Source organism: Glycine soja, chromosome 19, assembly GCF_004193775.1.
Source record: "Glycine soja cultivar W05 chromosome 19, ASM419377v2, whole genome shotgun sequence".
Lineage (NCBI taxonomy): Eukaryota > Viridiplantae > Streptophyta > Magnoliopsida > Fabales > Fabaceae > Glycine > Glycine soja.
The window spans coordinates 31,863,834-31,882,130 of record NC_041020.1 but is presented as its reverse complement, the minus strand read 5'-3'; the positions used below and the strand labels follow the sequence as shown (position 1 = coordinate 31,882,130).

Below are 18,297 nucleotides of genomic sequence, written 5' to 3'. Positions count from 1 at the left end.
CAGCAGGTCAGGCCAATTGATAAAGCAGGGATAACACCTTGAATTCGAGGTCAAGGGAACCTTCAACTAAAATAAGAAAAGGTAAGGGTGTATATTAATTATTTTCCTTCCTTCATTGATGAAAAGATATTTATATAGTATCTCATCATTGGTTAGTCATACTACTAGGTAATAGAAAAAAGGAATATTAAAATAACATAAAAGGAATATTGTAATGGAAATTGCAACAAATTGTATTTTGACTATAAGAATGCTTTATACCAAATCATTTAGGTCAAAAGGCCTTTTAGTAATCCTTTTGGGGCCTAACTTGGGCTGAGATGCTATCAAAGAAACAATGAGGAAGCTAAAGTTTCATGAAAATAAGCTTTGGAAGAAGGTAAGTGTTTTGGAATGGAAGAGGGAAGGGGGTCACTTAGAGAACCTGGTTATGCAATGCTACTCTACTACACAAATTATTTATTACGACGTGCTAGCAAAGACGGTTGACAAAAATCGTCTTTGAAAATAATGTGGTGGCAAAGTTGTAATTAAATTCATTAATATCAAAGATGGTTTTTGAATAACCGTCTTAGAATTGTGAATTTAAGGAGGATTATTCAAAAAATCGTCCTTGAAATGGTTGCCTTTTCAATTCATGTTTTTTTTCTCTTATCGGGCAACGTGTGCACTGACCCTTTCTGTCTCTCTTATTGTCGCTTTCTCTGTTTTGAGTGGAACCCTAAATTAGTAACCAACGTGGCTCCTCCCTCTCCGACCAAGTGCCATAACAAGATCTTTGTGATCAGCAATGACAACGTGGGAATGGCCATCGCGCAGGCCATCCTCACTCGAGCCCTCACTAATGAGCTCTTCATTGTTGACACCAACGCTGATAAGCTCCGCGACAAGATGCTCGACCTCTAGAACATCGTCACCCAGCTGAGTCGGTGGTCTATGTGTCATTCGGAAGCGGTGAGACAATGTCAGAGGTTTAAATGAGGGAAATGTCATTGGATTTGGAGCTGAGTCAGCAAAGGTTTTTTTGGGTGGTGTGGCCATCGTGCGAGGGCAATGGGAGTGGCTTATTTTTTGAAGTATCGAATAGTGGTGATGAGGCATTGAATTACTTGCTGGAGAGGTTCATGAAAATGGAAGCGATGGGGGTTGTGGTCCCCATGTAGGCCTCGCATGTGTAGATTCTGGGACATCCTGCAATAGGTGGTTTTGTGATGCACTAAGGTTGGAATTCTATTTTGGAGAGCGTTCTTAACAGGGTTCCTATGGTGGCATGGCCACTTTATATGGAGCAGAAAATAAATGCGTTTATGCTGTTGGAGGAGCTTGGGGTGGCGGTGCGGGTGGCGAAGGAGGAGGGAGGAGTTGTATGACGAGAACAGGTAGTGGAGCTGGTGAAAAGAGTGATGGTGGATGAATAAGGTTTTGGTATGAGGAAAAAGGTTAAGGAGCTGAAAGTGAGTGGAGGGAAAGCGTTGTCTAAGGTTGGATCCTCTCATTATTGGCTTTGTCAAATGAGCAAGGACTGTGAAGTTCATTTGTAGAGTTTTGAGGCTAATGTTTCTGCTGTTTACTACTTAAGGGGTACTACTACCACTGGGTTCCATACATTCCCTTGGAGGACAAGTATTCATCTCAATTTGTTTGTTTTGGTGGTTTCTTTTGAGTATGTTTATGAATCATTGCTTCTTGATCATCTCTAAACTTCATTATGGCTTTATGTCTTCAACAGAGATAGCCAAGCTGATAGACTAAAATCCCAAATATTTATCTTGAGTTGTACCCAAAGAAGGTATAACTTTTTATTTTCTCCCCTATGCAATTTTGTATTCTACAGTTTGTTTCAGATCTTCTGTATGGATTGTTCTTGGAGAAATATACATACCTTTATGTTATTGGTTGCCTAGCTTAAATAATCTTAAAATGAACGTTTGAGACAAACATAAGAAATATGAGTACTACATGCCTTGTAAGTCTACTACCTTTAGAATATTACAATTGCTCTCATACGTGTATCCTGTTTGTAGGTCTTCCATGAATTTAATTGGGAATTAGATGAACTTGAGGTAATGAATTAAATTTTTATTTATGGAGCATAACATTCATAATTTTCGAATAACATTATTGGTTTTTGTGTTAACTTTGGACTTTGTTCTGTGTATTCAATGGATAGGTATGGGTAACCAGGAACTTCTTGATTATTTTAGCATATATGATGCTATGAGAGCACGACACTCTTATGGCCCACAAGGTCATCGTGGGATGAGTGTTTTGATATTTGAAGCCTCAGCTATTGGCTATCTAGAGGTAGAACGTCTCCACAAGCATTTTGTTGAGCAAGGAACTGATAAAGATTCTTGGTTCACTTGCCCTATTTTATATCTCCCTGGGGGAATTGCCAGCTCTATGGATACATGGCTATAGAAGGAGATATGGACTTTTCCAATAGGCACTCCCAAGGTTTCATTTCCTCTTTCTTGGATACTTTTCTTCATATTTGTATTATGCAGATGGTTTGATGTATACCAGATACAGGTTAATTTATGGAGACAAAGTATAATCTGGCATTTTTTTTTTGGCCTCCTGATGAAATTATGTTGGCAAATCTAGACTCAAATATGACATAAGATCATATCAGGAGATGGTTGTACACCAAATTTGGCAAATGAATGGATGAAAATTGCATTGTGAGGAGGAGAACTAAAATGCAACATGAAGAGACCAAAGAAGAGGTAATATTAACATCAGTCAGACTTCATGACTATTAGTTTTATTGAAAAGTGGTTACTTGGTTATGGAATGTACTTTAGTATATTATTTTTTATGCCACTGAGTTGTGGTTAGGATATGCTTATGCTTGATTGCTTTGCTGAAAATTTTTAGTTGTAATTTACATTTTTGTAGTACAAGAGTGGATAATCTAAAGTTACTTTCACCTCTTTTCTCTTCTTATTTGAGATGTTTTGCATATAAAAATGTGATTCATGTACGTACTATTGAACTTCAGTTTGATGTGTCAAATTAGACTAGCATTGAATTGAGATACAATTGCATATTGTTACTCTTTTATATCTTTTCCCTTTTCATTAAAAGTAAAAGAAATCAATGAGCGATGATAGATTGATAGGGTTGCACTGGCCTAGACTGCATTAGGCTATTTATCTAGATGGGTTGTTTTTTAATGCCTTGAAAGAAAGGCACAAAATCTTGTTAAGATTTGGATCTAGATTGATTATTTTTGTTTTGTTATGGAGGCTTGATGCAACCATTAACCCAATTTTCTAGAACAATTTCCATTTATTTAAAAATTGAATGAACAAAATTGTTATTTTGTTAATTTTCCCTTTTGGAGGTCACGATATTATTTTTTCATAGTTTTGTTTTCTCACTAATGTATTTTGTCAATCATGAAAGATGTATATGCAAGAACAATTCTTCAAGGACCAGATCAAAATCATTCATGATTCAAGGGATGCGAAGGAAGAAGATATCAAGAGGATGCAACCGGAGGAATGTGAGAAGGTGAAGCAGTCATGTACTACTGGTCATGTGAATGCTAAGGAATATAGACTCAAGTATGTAATTGTCATTCCTGCCATTGGACTATTGATATATTCACATCTGAAGCCAATTTAATGTAAATAAATTTTGCGAAATTATTATGTAGGTGATTTTAAGTTGAATTGTTGAAGAACATTTTATTCTTAAAAAACTAATTTCACGTGACTCTAGAAAGCTAGGTTAATTTTTTAAAGTGTAAGAATTATCTACATGTGCAGAAAAATTATTGCATGTTTTGTGTGTGTACAATAATGGCTTTGAGGTTTGAACTTATGACTTTGTGCAAACTATTCAAACCCCTGGTTAACCGTAGTAGGTTAAAAAATTATTATCTAGTTATTTGGATAGTGGTATTTATATTTTTCAATGACTTTTGAGTGAATTTGACTTCTTTGGATGTAGGGTGGAAGAGTATCTGAAATTTGTTGAGGTCCAAGATAAAGAAATGGAGAACTTAGTTGCTGAAAAGGAGAAGTTGTTACATGCTTGTGGCATGGGTTATGCTGCAATGAAGTCGAGGCATTGGGAGGAAGAAGTTTAGTATGAGCATAAGTTTGATGAGGAACTAGCCAACCTCATGGAAAAGTACTCCCTGTCGTAGAAGTCCAATGGTATCTAATGGTATGGTCTTTTGCACAGACTCATACAAATAGATAAACATAGCCAAATAGGTAGAGAAAATAAATAGAGATTGAAACTTTTACTAAATTGAGTATGTCATTTTCTTTTCTTTAGTACTTGTTGGCATTTGGTACATTCTTGGATATAGAAACCTGGTTACAATTTTAAATGGTGGTGCATGTAGTTTGAATCAAATGACTACAAATTTTACAAATTGGACGTCTAGAAATTTTGCAATTAGATGTTGTCATGCCCTGATGAATGATTGATGCATTGTGAGTTTGAATATCTTGAGCCAGGGGATTTTACAGTTTGAATATGTTTGAAAGTTCCGTTAAGAATCATCCACTGATAAATATGTGTGTTTTTTTTATTAGGGCTTGATTTTGTTGTTAATTTGTTTTTAGGGGCAATGCAAACAACATTTTGCAGAAGAGGAGGTGGAATTACTTCCACTAATGAAGGCATTGGAGTTGAGCAAAGAGCAATAAGTGAGTGCACTTGAGCAGTGTTTTGAAGTGATGCAAGGAACACACAATCGGTTGTTGAAGTTTTTTCTTGAAGGTCTCCCTCCTCATGATGCTACGAAGTACTTGGACACCTTTCCAAGATGTTTATGAATTCTGGTATCATATGGTTCTGAGTTGATGTGCTGCCCTTTATATAATTTTTTAATAATAATTTTACCTTTTGTCCTCGAGAAATTTACACTCTTCATTTATGTAGTTCCTCTTTGTTGTTTGTGCTTAAGATAGCCTTAATCGATATTCACATCTTTGAATAACCTTGGTTTTCAGGCTATTTTTTTAATGATTGGTGAACACAGTGTAATACTTTTGCTAAACAAGTTTTCCAGACTAAATTTGCAAAAATTAGAGTTGGTAAGAACTTATAATTACTATAACTACATTTTGTTCTTTTTGCCTGTAGTCACTATGTTCGGGGGTGGAGTAGTCACTAACTGTATGTACAAGACACACCCAACTTTCTCCTTCTTCTTCTTCTTCTTTTTACTCTTTTTAACTTAGGGTTATTTTGTAATTAAGTTTTCATATTCATATTGTCATTTTCTCTTGTATCTCACTTTCTTCCTTTTTTTTCCTTTATATTTGTATCTTTAACTTAGAAATCTTGAAGCTAATTTCCAGTTACTCGTGATATAACTATGCATATTAATTCTACTTAAATTTATTTACAAAAATTTGTTTCTAGCAATTTACTCTTTAATAACATTGCACATTGCAGTGCTAATACCAAGAGCTTTTAGTATTGAGAGTCAAGCATGAGTCCCTCCAACAAATTCAAAGGTAAAGATTCTGATGAGATCGAGCATATGTACAAGTCCTGGTTATATATATATGGAGGACACACTAATTTATTTTGTTTCTCTTTGTTGTTTAAAGGAATCTTCTCGGAGAAAAACTAGAGCCACTTAGCATGAAAGAATTGCATAGTATATAGAAACAACGAGATAGAACGCTTGCACAAGTTCGGAAGCACCTAGTATACTAATTGACACTTATTTTGAGTATATCTTATTAATGAACATGCATATAAAATCTAATTGAAACATATGAAATACAAAAGAGACAAGTTGCGACGCCCTGAAATTTCGCTAACTATAAATCGATGTTTAATTGTATTTATCATGTTATTTGATTATATGATTGACTTGAATGACTTGAGGTATGGTGTGAATTAGTCATGTGTGATTTTGTTGATGTGGATGTTGAGTTATGTGGAGTTTTATTGACCTAAATTGAAATTATAAGACTTTGAATTTTACCCAAACCTATTCCGGTAAAACCATGATCCTAGATTCATTAATCGTTGGATCGTCTTCAAATTTGGATTGTAGGTTCCCAACAGATTTCTGCAAGGTTTGACCGTTGGATTTGCAAAATAACAATATTTTACCTCTCTCTTAGTGTGAAAAGTTTGCTAAGCGCAATTCGAACCCGAGAGGCAATTGCTCTAAGCGTGAATTGTCGTGCTTACCACAAGAGGAATTGTGCTCAACGCAAATTGTCATGCTTAGTGCAAATCCTAACCCAGAGGAATTTTGCTAAGCACGAAAGTCGTGCTTAGCACCAAAAGTGAACTCCTGCTTAGCAAGACAAGCTCGTTAAGCGAGATCTGCAGATTATAAATACGTTTTTTAGTGTGAAAAACACGATTTCACATCTTTCTTTCTCGAAACTCCGTCTAAACCACCCTAGAAACTCTTCATCCACCATCCACAACCATCGGTGGCCACCACGAGCCGTTGTTGCTTGCCGTCAAACTACCACACTGAGAGGAATGTTTTAATCAAAGTGGAATCCTCATAGCCCACCTCAAGGATTCGGTGGAGAAAAATCTTTCAATCCTTTCTTTTGTAGCTTCTTTGAGGTAATCTTGATTTCTAAGCATTTCTCCTAGTTAGTTTAAGTTTCTCGTAGTGTCTCTTGTGTTTTGGATACTGTAATAGGATGTTTTTACATTTCCTTTGAAAAACCCTTGAAAATGAGACATTCTAAAAGTTATCTTTTTGTAAAATTGATGCTATTTTCATGACCTTTGTTGAACCCCAGTCACATTGGCGTGATCGGAATTTCAAAATGACATCTCCTTTTAGTAGAATCCAAAACACCCCTTAACCCTTTATGTTTTGACAGGGGCAATTGACCCTGAATGTTGTTATTAACCTTGTTTTTGAAATTTATACTAAATTTCCTTTGATTTGGTATATAGAATCTTACATTTGGACTGACGAACCTGAACGAGAGAGGTCTCTAAGTGACGTAAAGAGAAACTGACAAAGAGCTCACGATAGGTGAGGGGAGTTTATTATAATTTTATGGCTTTGATACCATAATTAGGGTCAAGGAACCCAATTATGAGAATGTATGTCTGTCCTTGTGTGTGCTGGTTTTCAAGAAAAATAATGTTTTCAACTAATGGGATGCGATACACCTATTATTGATAAATGAAATTATTGTTTTTATTAGACTTGTGTTGTCTGAAGACTGTGAATCTCAGGCATGAACTATATATGTATGTATGTGCAGAATGTGATTTACTGATGTTATTAATTGATATGAGGTGATGTTGATGTTTATGATAATGTTGATAAAGAATGACGATGTTATTGAAGATGATATTGATAATAATTGATACGAGACGATGTTGGTGTTTATGATAATATTGATATGAGATGATGTTGTTATTGATGATTATGTTGATATGAGATGATGTTGTTGTTGCTGATAATGTCATTGAGATGAAATGATGTTGACGTTGAGAATGACATTGAGATGAGAGGATGTTGATGCTGAGAATGACATTGAGAAGAGACGATGTTGAAGTTGATATTGATAATGACATTGAGATGAGATGTTGTTGATGTTGAAAATATCATTGTGATGATGTATGTTGTGTATGTACATGGGGGGTGCAGTGACCATGATGGATATCCCTAGTGGGAGAAATAGAGTGGTTAAGCATCTCTAGAGGGGGATGGCTTAGAATCTTTAATTATCCATGGTCAGTGCATTGATGGTGCCCATGTTTCATACTATATATTGCATGGAAATAGTATAAACTTTGTCAGTAAGTACTTATAGTTTCTCACGAGGGGGAATACTTGTACTTGGGGGCATGTCACTTGGTTTGGAACTCCTTGAAACTAAGGCTGATCACCCTGGGGGGAGTAGTCTGTACACGACAGGGTGACCTTGACACTTGTTGCTTAGTTTTCCCAAGTGAGAGTGTCGCGTGGACACGCTTAGGCTATTTCCTGACGAATGGTACCACATTACATTTGAGAGTTGAGGTCAGGTGCATGCATCATATTGAGCATGATTGATTGGAATTATGGACGAATGATAACTACTTGTTGAGTGTATGTTGGACTAATGGATGTTTATGTATGATTATGGTATTTGTTAATGTTTTCCTACTAATCATGGTCATTTGATTTTTGTGTTAATTTCTTTTATGATAAATTCACCCTTGCAATTTTTGTACCGTGTGGTTGGTACCTATGATGATCTTGAACCTTCATTCGTGAGAACATATGAACAACAGTAGAGTACGTGATGTGAGATTCTTTTATGGAGCCGCCAAGCCGACGTGATGACGTTGTGATTATTTTGGGAGAGAGTTGTGTTTTGTTAATCAACTCCTCTGTAGTTGGTTCTATAATTATTTTTTGAAATGAGAATGTAAATCACAAATTTAATCATATATATGAACTAATTTACTTTTCGTTATATGGATGATGTGTATTGAGTTAGTGTGTGTGTGTATATATATATATATATATATATATATATATATATATATATATATATATATATATATATATATATATATAAAAGTAATTGTGCATTGTTTGGTGGATGTATATTGTGAAAAATTTACTCTCATTTTTCATAAGCAAATTAACGAAGTTTTCATTTACAAATTAAATTTTACGCGGTTTAGAGTGATGATATCGTAACAACGAGGCAGGTCGTTACACAAGTGATCTTCATAAGCAACTAGACTATTTAAGGATTCATCTTAATTAATTAATTTTACATTTTCCTTCAACTCACTTTGATCCAAATTGTGCTATATATATAAATTAAATTAGTTGGAAACTACTTTCCAATTTCTTTACATTTTTTTGGTACCCATTTGTGCCTATATCTTTTTTCCTTTTCTTTTGTATTCAATCTATTTTGTATTCCCCATTTCTAACCATATGCATGCTGATAAATTCGCTCAAAAGAGAATTAAAGAAGGATGAACTTAAAATCTTATTTAAGTGAGACACAATAATGGGTGTTTAATTTTAATCGTCTGATCACAAAACACTATATAGATTATCTAATAGCCATGATCCTGCCTTTTAATTACAGACGCAGAAGCTGATATCACGAATTGAAGAATTACATGGAAAGGTATGCAATAAATTATATTACATCAAATGTTATTAATTCCTATATATGTTGTGATCCTGTGAGCCTAGGGCATCTTCTTTTGTGTTTACTGATCAAAAAATAAATTACGGGAATATGATAGAAAGAAAAGAAAATAGGAAGAGGAATGAGTGAATAATTAATTTATCCATCATTTCATCAAAGGGGAAAGGAATAAAATCTCCCCTTCCTTTTTTTGGTTTAATTTCGTGGGAAAAAAAGAATAAATATATGTATGATGGGGTAAGAGAAATAGGACAATTAAACAGTACACAAATAAGTACACAATTAAATAGTGCACATTTTCTAATTCTTTCCTCTCCCTTCTTATAGAGCATCCAAAACCTGGTTGGTACTTTGTATTTTATGAATTTCTTTAATTTTTATTCCTTTATCATTTTCTGCTGTTAAAATTGTTCACTTCATTTTTCAGCGGCTAGGAAACCATCAGATGTTGCCATTGATGGTCTTGCCTTGGATGGAGGCTTAGAAGTTGCAATGGTACATATTCCCAACTGATTAGGAAAAGAAACATTTCTTCATAATTTTATACAATATATTACTAACTCTTTCTCATATAGGCATGCAATGCTCGGTTATCAACTCCAACTACTCAGCTAGGCTTGCCTAAACTTCAGCTTGGAATAATTCCTGGATTTGGAGGTAGTAACTGATTCCTCTCTATTTTCATCAAATTTACTTGTACTTGGTGTATGAATTCAAATTAAATTCATCTATATACATAACCTTTTTTTTTAATTCTCCAGTTAGAAAACATGTTACCACTGTTACTGCTCATTGTTGAGTGACATGCATTACATTGAAAGCTGTTTGAAGTTCAATTTTAATGAATTTATTAATTAACTACAAGTTTGGTTTAATACCTTAGTTCACATGTTAGATAGGCCTAGAATAATTTGTAAAATGAAGTTAGACCATGAGTAATGGTGCATTTCTTGTGACTAATTGTCATTATTATATTTTTCTTTAGTATTGCTAACCTGGTTTTAAATTGTCTTAGGAACACAGCGACTTCCTCGTCTTGTTGGTTTGACAAAGGGACTTGAGATGATACTGGTATACTACATTTTTGAAGTTGTATTAGCTAGCCTGATTCTGAGTGCTAAGTTTTTTTCTAAATTCTTTAGATATCATTTTCCTAATACCTCTTGACATGAACAGGTACCTGGGGTTACAGATTGTGGTCTGGTTCCAAGACAAGTCAAGAAGCTTGCCATCATTGGCGGAGGACTAATGGGCTCTGGAATAGCAACTGCTTTAATTCTTAGCAACTATACTGTCATCTTGAATGAAGTAAATGAGAAGTTCTTAGATGTTGGTATGAATAGGATTAAAGGTGAGAATAGATTCTTATGAGTTGGTTCTCACTAGTACCTACTCACACTGCACTTTTAATTAAGAAATAAATCTTTCCTGTTCTCATGTAATGACTTTTCTCTGTTGAGTAGGAAACCTACAAAACTGTGTTAAGAAAGGTAAATTGACCAAGGAAAATTTTGAAAAGACCATCTCTCTTATCAAAGGTATGTCATTTCTACTTTTCCATTAATTTCATAAAAAAATGATTTGAATTTTCTAATAATTGAATTTTTTCTATCAATTTGTTCTTTTTAGTCCTGATATCTAGACAACCTTATATATAAAAAAGGAATAATGTCTTTCATAAACAATATTTTAAACTAACATGCATCAACCATTCATTGCCTTATGTGAAACTTTTGGTTTCCTTTCCTTTGCCTACTTTTATATTTCTAGCTTCTCTTCTGGTTTCCTTTGAAGCTGATAAAGAGCAATTGGGATAAAGACATATTAACATAATTTGTTTTTTAAATCAAAGCTTGCAAAATGCAATCCCAAAATCCCATGTTTTTTCCCTTATTCACTTGTGAGATAACTAACTTATTTGAAATAAAAACAAACTTAACAAAAAGATTAAAATAAAAGAAAAGTGAAAGTTGGGACTCTACTCTCAACTTATGTTGTTGAGGGGCAAGAAGTTAGAGTTTCTATAAACTCAAGCATGGGAATTTTAGTTGGCTGCTTTGAACTGAGTTTAGTTCACATAGTCAAATAAACAAAGCTTCAAACCAAATTTCACTATAAATAATGACATGGTTGGAGTTGGAAGCACTAAGGAGTGTCATTTAGACATTTACTTGTCTTTTTGCCAATCCAATATACCAATTTTGCTTAATGGGATGGAAATTGTCATTTTATTGGTAACCTTAAAGTCTCACCACTTGTAAAGAATGATCTCTGTCAATACAATACAAGGGGAAAGAAACTCATGAATATAGTTTTGTATGTAAATTGACTTTCATTAGGTTTTTTGCTTGTTACTTCCATCAGGTTGACTAGAGTACTAATTGGAATATAGATGGAAATAAAAAAATGGTAGAGAAAGCTACAAATCCAAATAAGAAAGTTGTCTCTTTTTTCTTTGATTATATTTGTAAAAGTTGAGTCATAAAAGGGGGAAGAGCCATTTCAAAGTAATATTTAATAAGAGTATGTTTTCTCTTTGTCATGCCAACCTATCATGTGATCCTTATATCTTATTTATAACTGGATAAATCATAGATGTGTGACCTTTTTGAAATTTTTTAAAAGTTGTACATGGATTTATAATTCATTGACAACATAATTCTTATGTAATTACTTAGTATTATGTTGGTTTTCTCCCTTGAGCTTCATACTTTACTCAAAGTGTTGAGTTATAATTAAAGAGCTTCAGATAATGAATCTCTTAAACAATTAATTTCTTCTTTGCATCCTACTCCTTCATTCAAATACCACCTTTGACCTGTCATTCTATTATATAGTCTAATGCCCTTTATTTTGCACTATGGTAGTCGATAGAGATGGATGAAGCTATATATGGCCAAAGCTATTGACATTGGAGAAAATTATGTGAGCTTCTATTCACCATCTTTATAGTATTTTGTTTACAGTGGTTGCCTAGTGAGTTCTATTTCTGAATGATTGGCTGTAAGTAACAAAGCCTTTGGTAATAAACAAAGAAAAATATTCAATTAAATATTTTGATTACCATCACTTTGCTAAATCACTAGAACTATTAATCTTGAAGAATCTATTTACTAAATATTCAATTAAATGTTTTGGTTGCCATCATTTGCATAATTTTTATGTTGCCTGCTGACATTGGAAGGCTATGAAATATACCAATCTACTTCAGTTGCAGTTAAATTTGAATTTTGCAGTTCAAATGTAATTACTATAACTAGAATTTTCCATGTAGTTTTTTTTCCGATTATTTTGTAGAATCTCTAAAGTTAATGTTATTTTTCAAAAGGACATAATTACCATATTCTTTTATACTCAAATTCATTATTTTTTTTATAAAAAAATAGACATTCTAAGACGGTTCTCTGAAAAATCGTCTTAGAATGTCTACATTCTAAGACACTTTGGAAAAATTGTCTCAAAATTCTCAATTTATTTTAATTATTTTAATAAAAAATATTATAAGACGGTTCTTTAAAAAATCGTCTTACATTGTAAACATTTTAAGATGGTTTTTGGGAAAACTGTCTTAAAATGCTCAATTTTTAATTTTTTTTAAAAATACATTTTAAGACGGTTTTCTGAAAACCGTCTTAAAATGATAACTTTTTTAAGACAATTTTTTAACAACCGTCGTGAAAAGTTTTGACTTTTTATGACTTTTGCTTCAAAGACAGTTCAAAACCATCTTTGAATGTGCCCAAAAACCATCGCCGAAAGTTGTTTTTGCAGTAATGCTACCATATTACTAGACGAGATGATTACAAAAATTATTGTGCATAATTCATGATTTTTATATTTTTTGACATTATGTAATTTCCTTCATTTTAGATTAGCTTTTAGCTGACACATTTTATGTTTTAACCTCCGGGATGGTGAAAATATGAATAGATATTCAGGTTTATGCCATATGGTTCAGAAGTTGGTAAACATATTGAAACAAATGGACCCAAAGGATCCTTTTCGGATTGATATGATTGATAAGCTTCTGGAAAAATTGTAAGTTCGTTTTTATTAACCTTTTCATGTGAACTTTCAAACATATTATTGAGCTCATTTACACTAATTTAATGTAGTTCAAAATTTAAACACATGATTTGAGATTTTAGAAATGATATTAATTCGTATTTAGTAATGAATATCATGTTTCGTAACTATATTAGCTCTTATATTTCATATTTATATTTTCTATTATTCCTTTGAAACAATTTATACTTCAATGTTGTTCTGAGACTCCTCAAATCTATTTGTGCTGCAATAGTTCAACTATTTCATTTGAACTGGATTGGTGTAGTTGGTATGAAATTGGTTTACCTGAATTCGTTACAAATAAAGTAGAAAATTTATATATAAATTGTTGGATGGATTTTGTTGGACAATTGTGCTATAAGTAGTACATATACATGATCAAACAAAACATGATAAAACATCAATTGATAAACTAATAAAATAAAATATTCAACACAGAAATATAATACAACAATACACTTGTCCCAAAGACAAAAGTCTCCTAGAGAGAGTATTCCCTGTCCACAAACTGCAAATAACAACACAGTCGCCTAGTTACACACCTATTATTAGATATAATTCTAATTTGTAGCTGCCATTCTACAATTTCTTAACCAGAACTAATGTAGAATTAAATAGGCAAGTTATTTTATATAACATACTATTATAATCTAATAATTGCCTCTAATCCATCAAAAATGAATCCTTCCTAACCCACTTAGATTTAGATATCAGTTCCCATCTCAATGGCCCTCTGGTGCTTTTGGTTCTCTCTTGATGATCAAGGTTTTCCATATAACATTTAAGTTGGTATAAAATATTTGATTGGATGTAACTCCACTTCTAGAAGTATAATTTAGCCTTGCAGTTTCAATAGAAAGATTGCATTCATATAGGGATCACTTTTTATTTCTTCTTGGTATCAGCATGAAACAGAGAGAGAAAAATATCAGTTATTACTTTCTTACACATCTTTTTCTTCTTTTTGGATGACAACTACAACATGGGTGTGATTCCAACCAGGCAAAGTATCATGTTATGCGAACGCTTAACTATCTCATCCTTCTGCAAGTAATAAAAATTGAGTAATTAATTTTATTTGCTTGCACTTTTCACATTAGACATTAGTGTCCAAATGAAAATATATACAGATAAAGAGAAAACAAATAATCTACTTTCAAATGTAGTTTAGTAATTAATTTTCACCTAATGACCCCATAATCTAGCCATCTAGGGAAAGTTTCTGGGTTGATTATAATTAACTTTCTGCTAAATTTTCTTTTTATTGTCTCTTTGTATTATATTTCTCTCATCTGTTCCAAAAATTAATGATTTTTTTCTCTATCGTGTAGGCGTAGGCTCTCAATTGTTTTTTTGCGACTAAAATTTGCGGAGCACTTGAAAGAAGCTGTCACATATATTGAGATAAGAGTTGGTCCAAAGACAGCTACAGATCCAGCTTTCGTTGTAACTAGAAACATGGAAGACTTTGTTACATAGGTGGATTCATCCAAAATAACGAGAAAGGTGCTTCAGTACAATGACAAGTTGGATGACTATGGTTTAATGAATTAAGTGGAAGGCTAATTAGTTGTGGTTTACTGTATGAATCATGGACGAGTTTGTTTCCCTTGGCAGGTAGTTTAGACAGGCTTGGATTTTTTTTTTATTTCAATTTTAAATTCATACTAGATTAAAGTGGCAATGTAATGAACCTGGAAATTAATGAATCATAATAGTGATATCAAATATTTGATATATATTCTGCATTTTTGTCCTGTCAATTGTTTAGGGATCACAAGGGCCCCTGCTTGCATTTTACGTGAAAGATGAGCCATTGACATTGATTGGCTATGGGATAGTAATGGTGTTTTTAGTTGCAAGGATTTGCCTCTCTAGTTGCAAGTTCGAATTATAGTTGAGAGTCCAAACAAAAATATATTTATTTTCAAAGTAACAATTTTTTATCTTGTTCAATTGATGCATTAGAATTTGTAAAAGTATTTTCTAAACTTTAATCACTAAATTTAGACTGTCACATAGTGATGGATTAAATTCAAGTTCAAGTTGGTACCACTTTACCCCAGATGAGCCGATCTGGTAAGAGAGGATTAATTGGGTGTTAAATAAGAATTTTCAAATACCTATGGTGGTTTTAAAAAATAATTATCAATTGATGTTGTTAGTTAACTAGTTGAAACGTTTAAATCTGATAAACTTATTAATTCGATATTCCTTAAATTATATCTGTTATAATTTATTGTGTAAGTAAAACTTGTACCTGCAACAAGAGTGATGGAATCAGTTCAATCAAATTCACACCAACGACTAATTCTGCATGTTTCTTTATTCTGTCTTCACCAGTTTCAATTTTGACAACCATTTTAGATAGAGTCTTGGTTTTTTGCAACCCACAAATTTTAAACACCTAATTGATACTTTTATTTTTTCTTTACCTCTCTTCCTATCAAATCATATTACCTATCATATACATTATTGCAAAAAGACCCTACAAGAACATTTATAAATCACTTTCAAAGACGGTTCAAAACCGTCTTTGAAGTCAACATCGTTGAAAGTCAAGACTTTCGATGACAACTCCATAAAAAACCGTCTTAGAAAAGGTTATCCTTCGAAGACGGTTCTTAAAAAAATCATCTTAGAAAGATATTCTTCTAAGACAGTTCTTAACTAAAAAACCGTCTTAGGATATACACTTTTTAAGATGGTTTTTTAAATAACCATCTTAGAATGTTTTATTTTAAAAAAATATTTATTGTCATCAATATTGTAAGTGAGAACACAATTAACTACTTATGATTTAAAGGTAAGTGTAGTAAAGTTATATTAAATCAATTAGATAGTCCTAGCAAAACACCTACCAAGAGAATAACACCAATCTTGAAAGACCCAAGAGAAAACATTTCAATTCCATGTGAGTGATAAATATGTAGTCATTGATGTCAAATACTATATAGTAATAAAAAATAATTCACAATATTACACAAACATTCATAGCATATATGAATGAATGGTTTAATTTATTTTTAAATTAATTTTCTAAGAATTAAGCTTAATTCTAAAATTTTATTGCTTCAAACCATGAAAATGGATACAAAAAATATAGTATAAAAAACATAGTCAATTGATTGGCTCAATTGACCAAAAAACTAGACATTTATATATAGAAAATGCAACAAATCTAAATACAGAAGGCAAGACCCAATATATTATTTGCTAGCCAATGCTTCCGCAAAGCATAACACGCACAAAAAAAAGTCCCAGGGATTCGAGCAACAACATGTGACTTTGTAAACTCAATCTCAAATGAACAAAAAAAGGGTGAAGATTACAAATTATCTTGGGAAACACAAATGAACTGAAAAAAAGAAAAAGAAATAATTGTAGAACAGTAGACCATATAATACTATAAAGATAATGTATTTTTCATTATTTCCCCTTTTTCTATTAAATTTTAAACTTTAATTAGAATTTTTTAAAATAATTTATTAACCATTATCTTTAGTTTAATGTTACACAAAATTGATGTTTTATTTATAATCTCAATCTTATGATTTGTTAAGTGTTAATTTTTTTAAATAAAAACACTAATTAAATTGGATCTTTTAATTTATTAGATTTGTATTAAAATAAATAAATATTAATTTTAATTAATAATTATCTGTAACAAAATACTAGTAGTAATTAGTATAACAACAATAATCTTTAGTTTAATGTAGACTTTTTTTATAGCGTCATTCACTAATACAGTATGTTAATACATTATTGAAAAAGTTGAATTCATAAATTTTTGATAATTATTATAATTGTCCAACTTCTTAATAATTTTACAATATAAGTTACGCAACATGTTACTGGAATATTCAAAATTAAGACCATACGATATGGCATGAAAGTTACACACACACACACACACACACACACACATATATACCTGTATTGGTATGATAGAGAGAATGTCGTAAGAAGAAAGGAAAGTGAAGTAGCAACACTCAACCAGTCTTTGTATATGTTAGAGGGTGTTAGTGTGCAGAAGGCTACAAAGAGTATATTAGAACAAAAAAAATAGAAAACAAAGAAACCAAAAAGAGACCAACAAAGCACGAAGGAAAAGGAATGTTTTGTTGAATGTAGAAAGGATGGTTAGCTTGCCCCACACAAAGGTTTGTGGCAGAAAAACACTACTAAGTGAAAGAGATTTGTCATTGAGGCAAAGAGAGAAATTAAAGTATGTCTCTTCTTTGTTTTTGTTTTTATCTCTTTGTATAAATATATGCTACTACTATTTTAATTCTTATATTCATTCATTTTATTTTTCCTATTATATCATTTGTTATTTTTATTATATATAAAGTTAAGTATTTAGACAAAAAATCACCTGGAAGCATGGAAGGCCAAGAATATCTTCCTTGGTTATAAAAATGTACCTAATCATCAAGCAAGCTTACTATCAGGAAAAGAAACCAAGAAATTGTAACTTATAAGACAAGTTGTCAGAAGTTCATACTTTTGACATGATTAAGCAGAATTTGATCCAATCATTTAACCATGTCTCCTTAGTTTGAATTAAAAGAAAGACTCATTTGGCTTGGTTTGGTTTGACTTCAACTCAAGGACAACGTAATCCAAACAAAAGGCAGAAACCACTTATTAACGAGAGTACAGAAAGAAGACATGAGGCTTGAAAGAAGTAACAACACACCTGCTTAAGAAACTCATCATGTCAATTGTTTAGTGTATGTTTACATCATATACCAGAACACGACAATTTGCCCCTCTATAAAATGCAGCCCTAATACTATGGAACCTTTCTTGCCCTGCTGTATCCCAAATCTGCCACAATATTATATTTTCACTTTCATTGAGTCACTCAAAAAAAAATTACTGATGTTGATAGTTTTTTCATACACTCAAACATAAAGCAAAGACAAAATGTAAAAGGAAAGAAACTTTCAAGAAAATTTAAATAGCTCAACTGCAATGTTACGAGTTTATCATCAACTTGTATTTCCTTGGTAACAAAATCAGCCCCAATTCTAGCTTTATATTGTTGACTGAATTTTCTATAAACATATATGAATTTGTAGTTAAGTTACAC

The 18,297-nt window shown here is 32.3% G+C and overlaps 1 protein-coding gene across 1 annotated transcript; it reads left to right on the top strand.

Moving 5' to 3' along the window:
- Positions 1–337: 337 nt before the first annotated feature.
- LOC114398215 (U3 small nucleolar ribonucleoprotein protein IMP3-like) lies at positions 338–14,678 on the top strand. The gene is made up of 5 exons (XM_028360387.1): positions 338–434; positions 12,904–12,940; positions 13,062–13,170; positions 14,176–14,249; positions 14,531–14,678. The coding sequence occupies exons 1-5, from the start codon at positions 338–340 to the stop codon at positions 14,676–14,678; spliced, it is 465 nt and encodes a 154-aa protein (XP_028216188.1).
- The last annotated feature ends 3,619 nt before the right edge of the window (positions 14,679–18,297 follow it).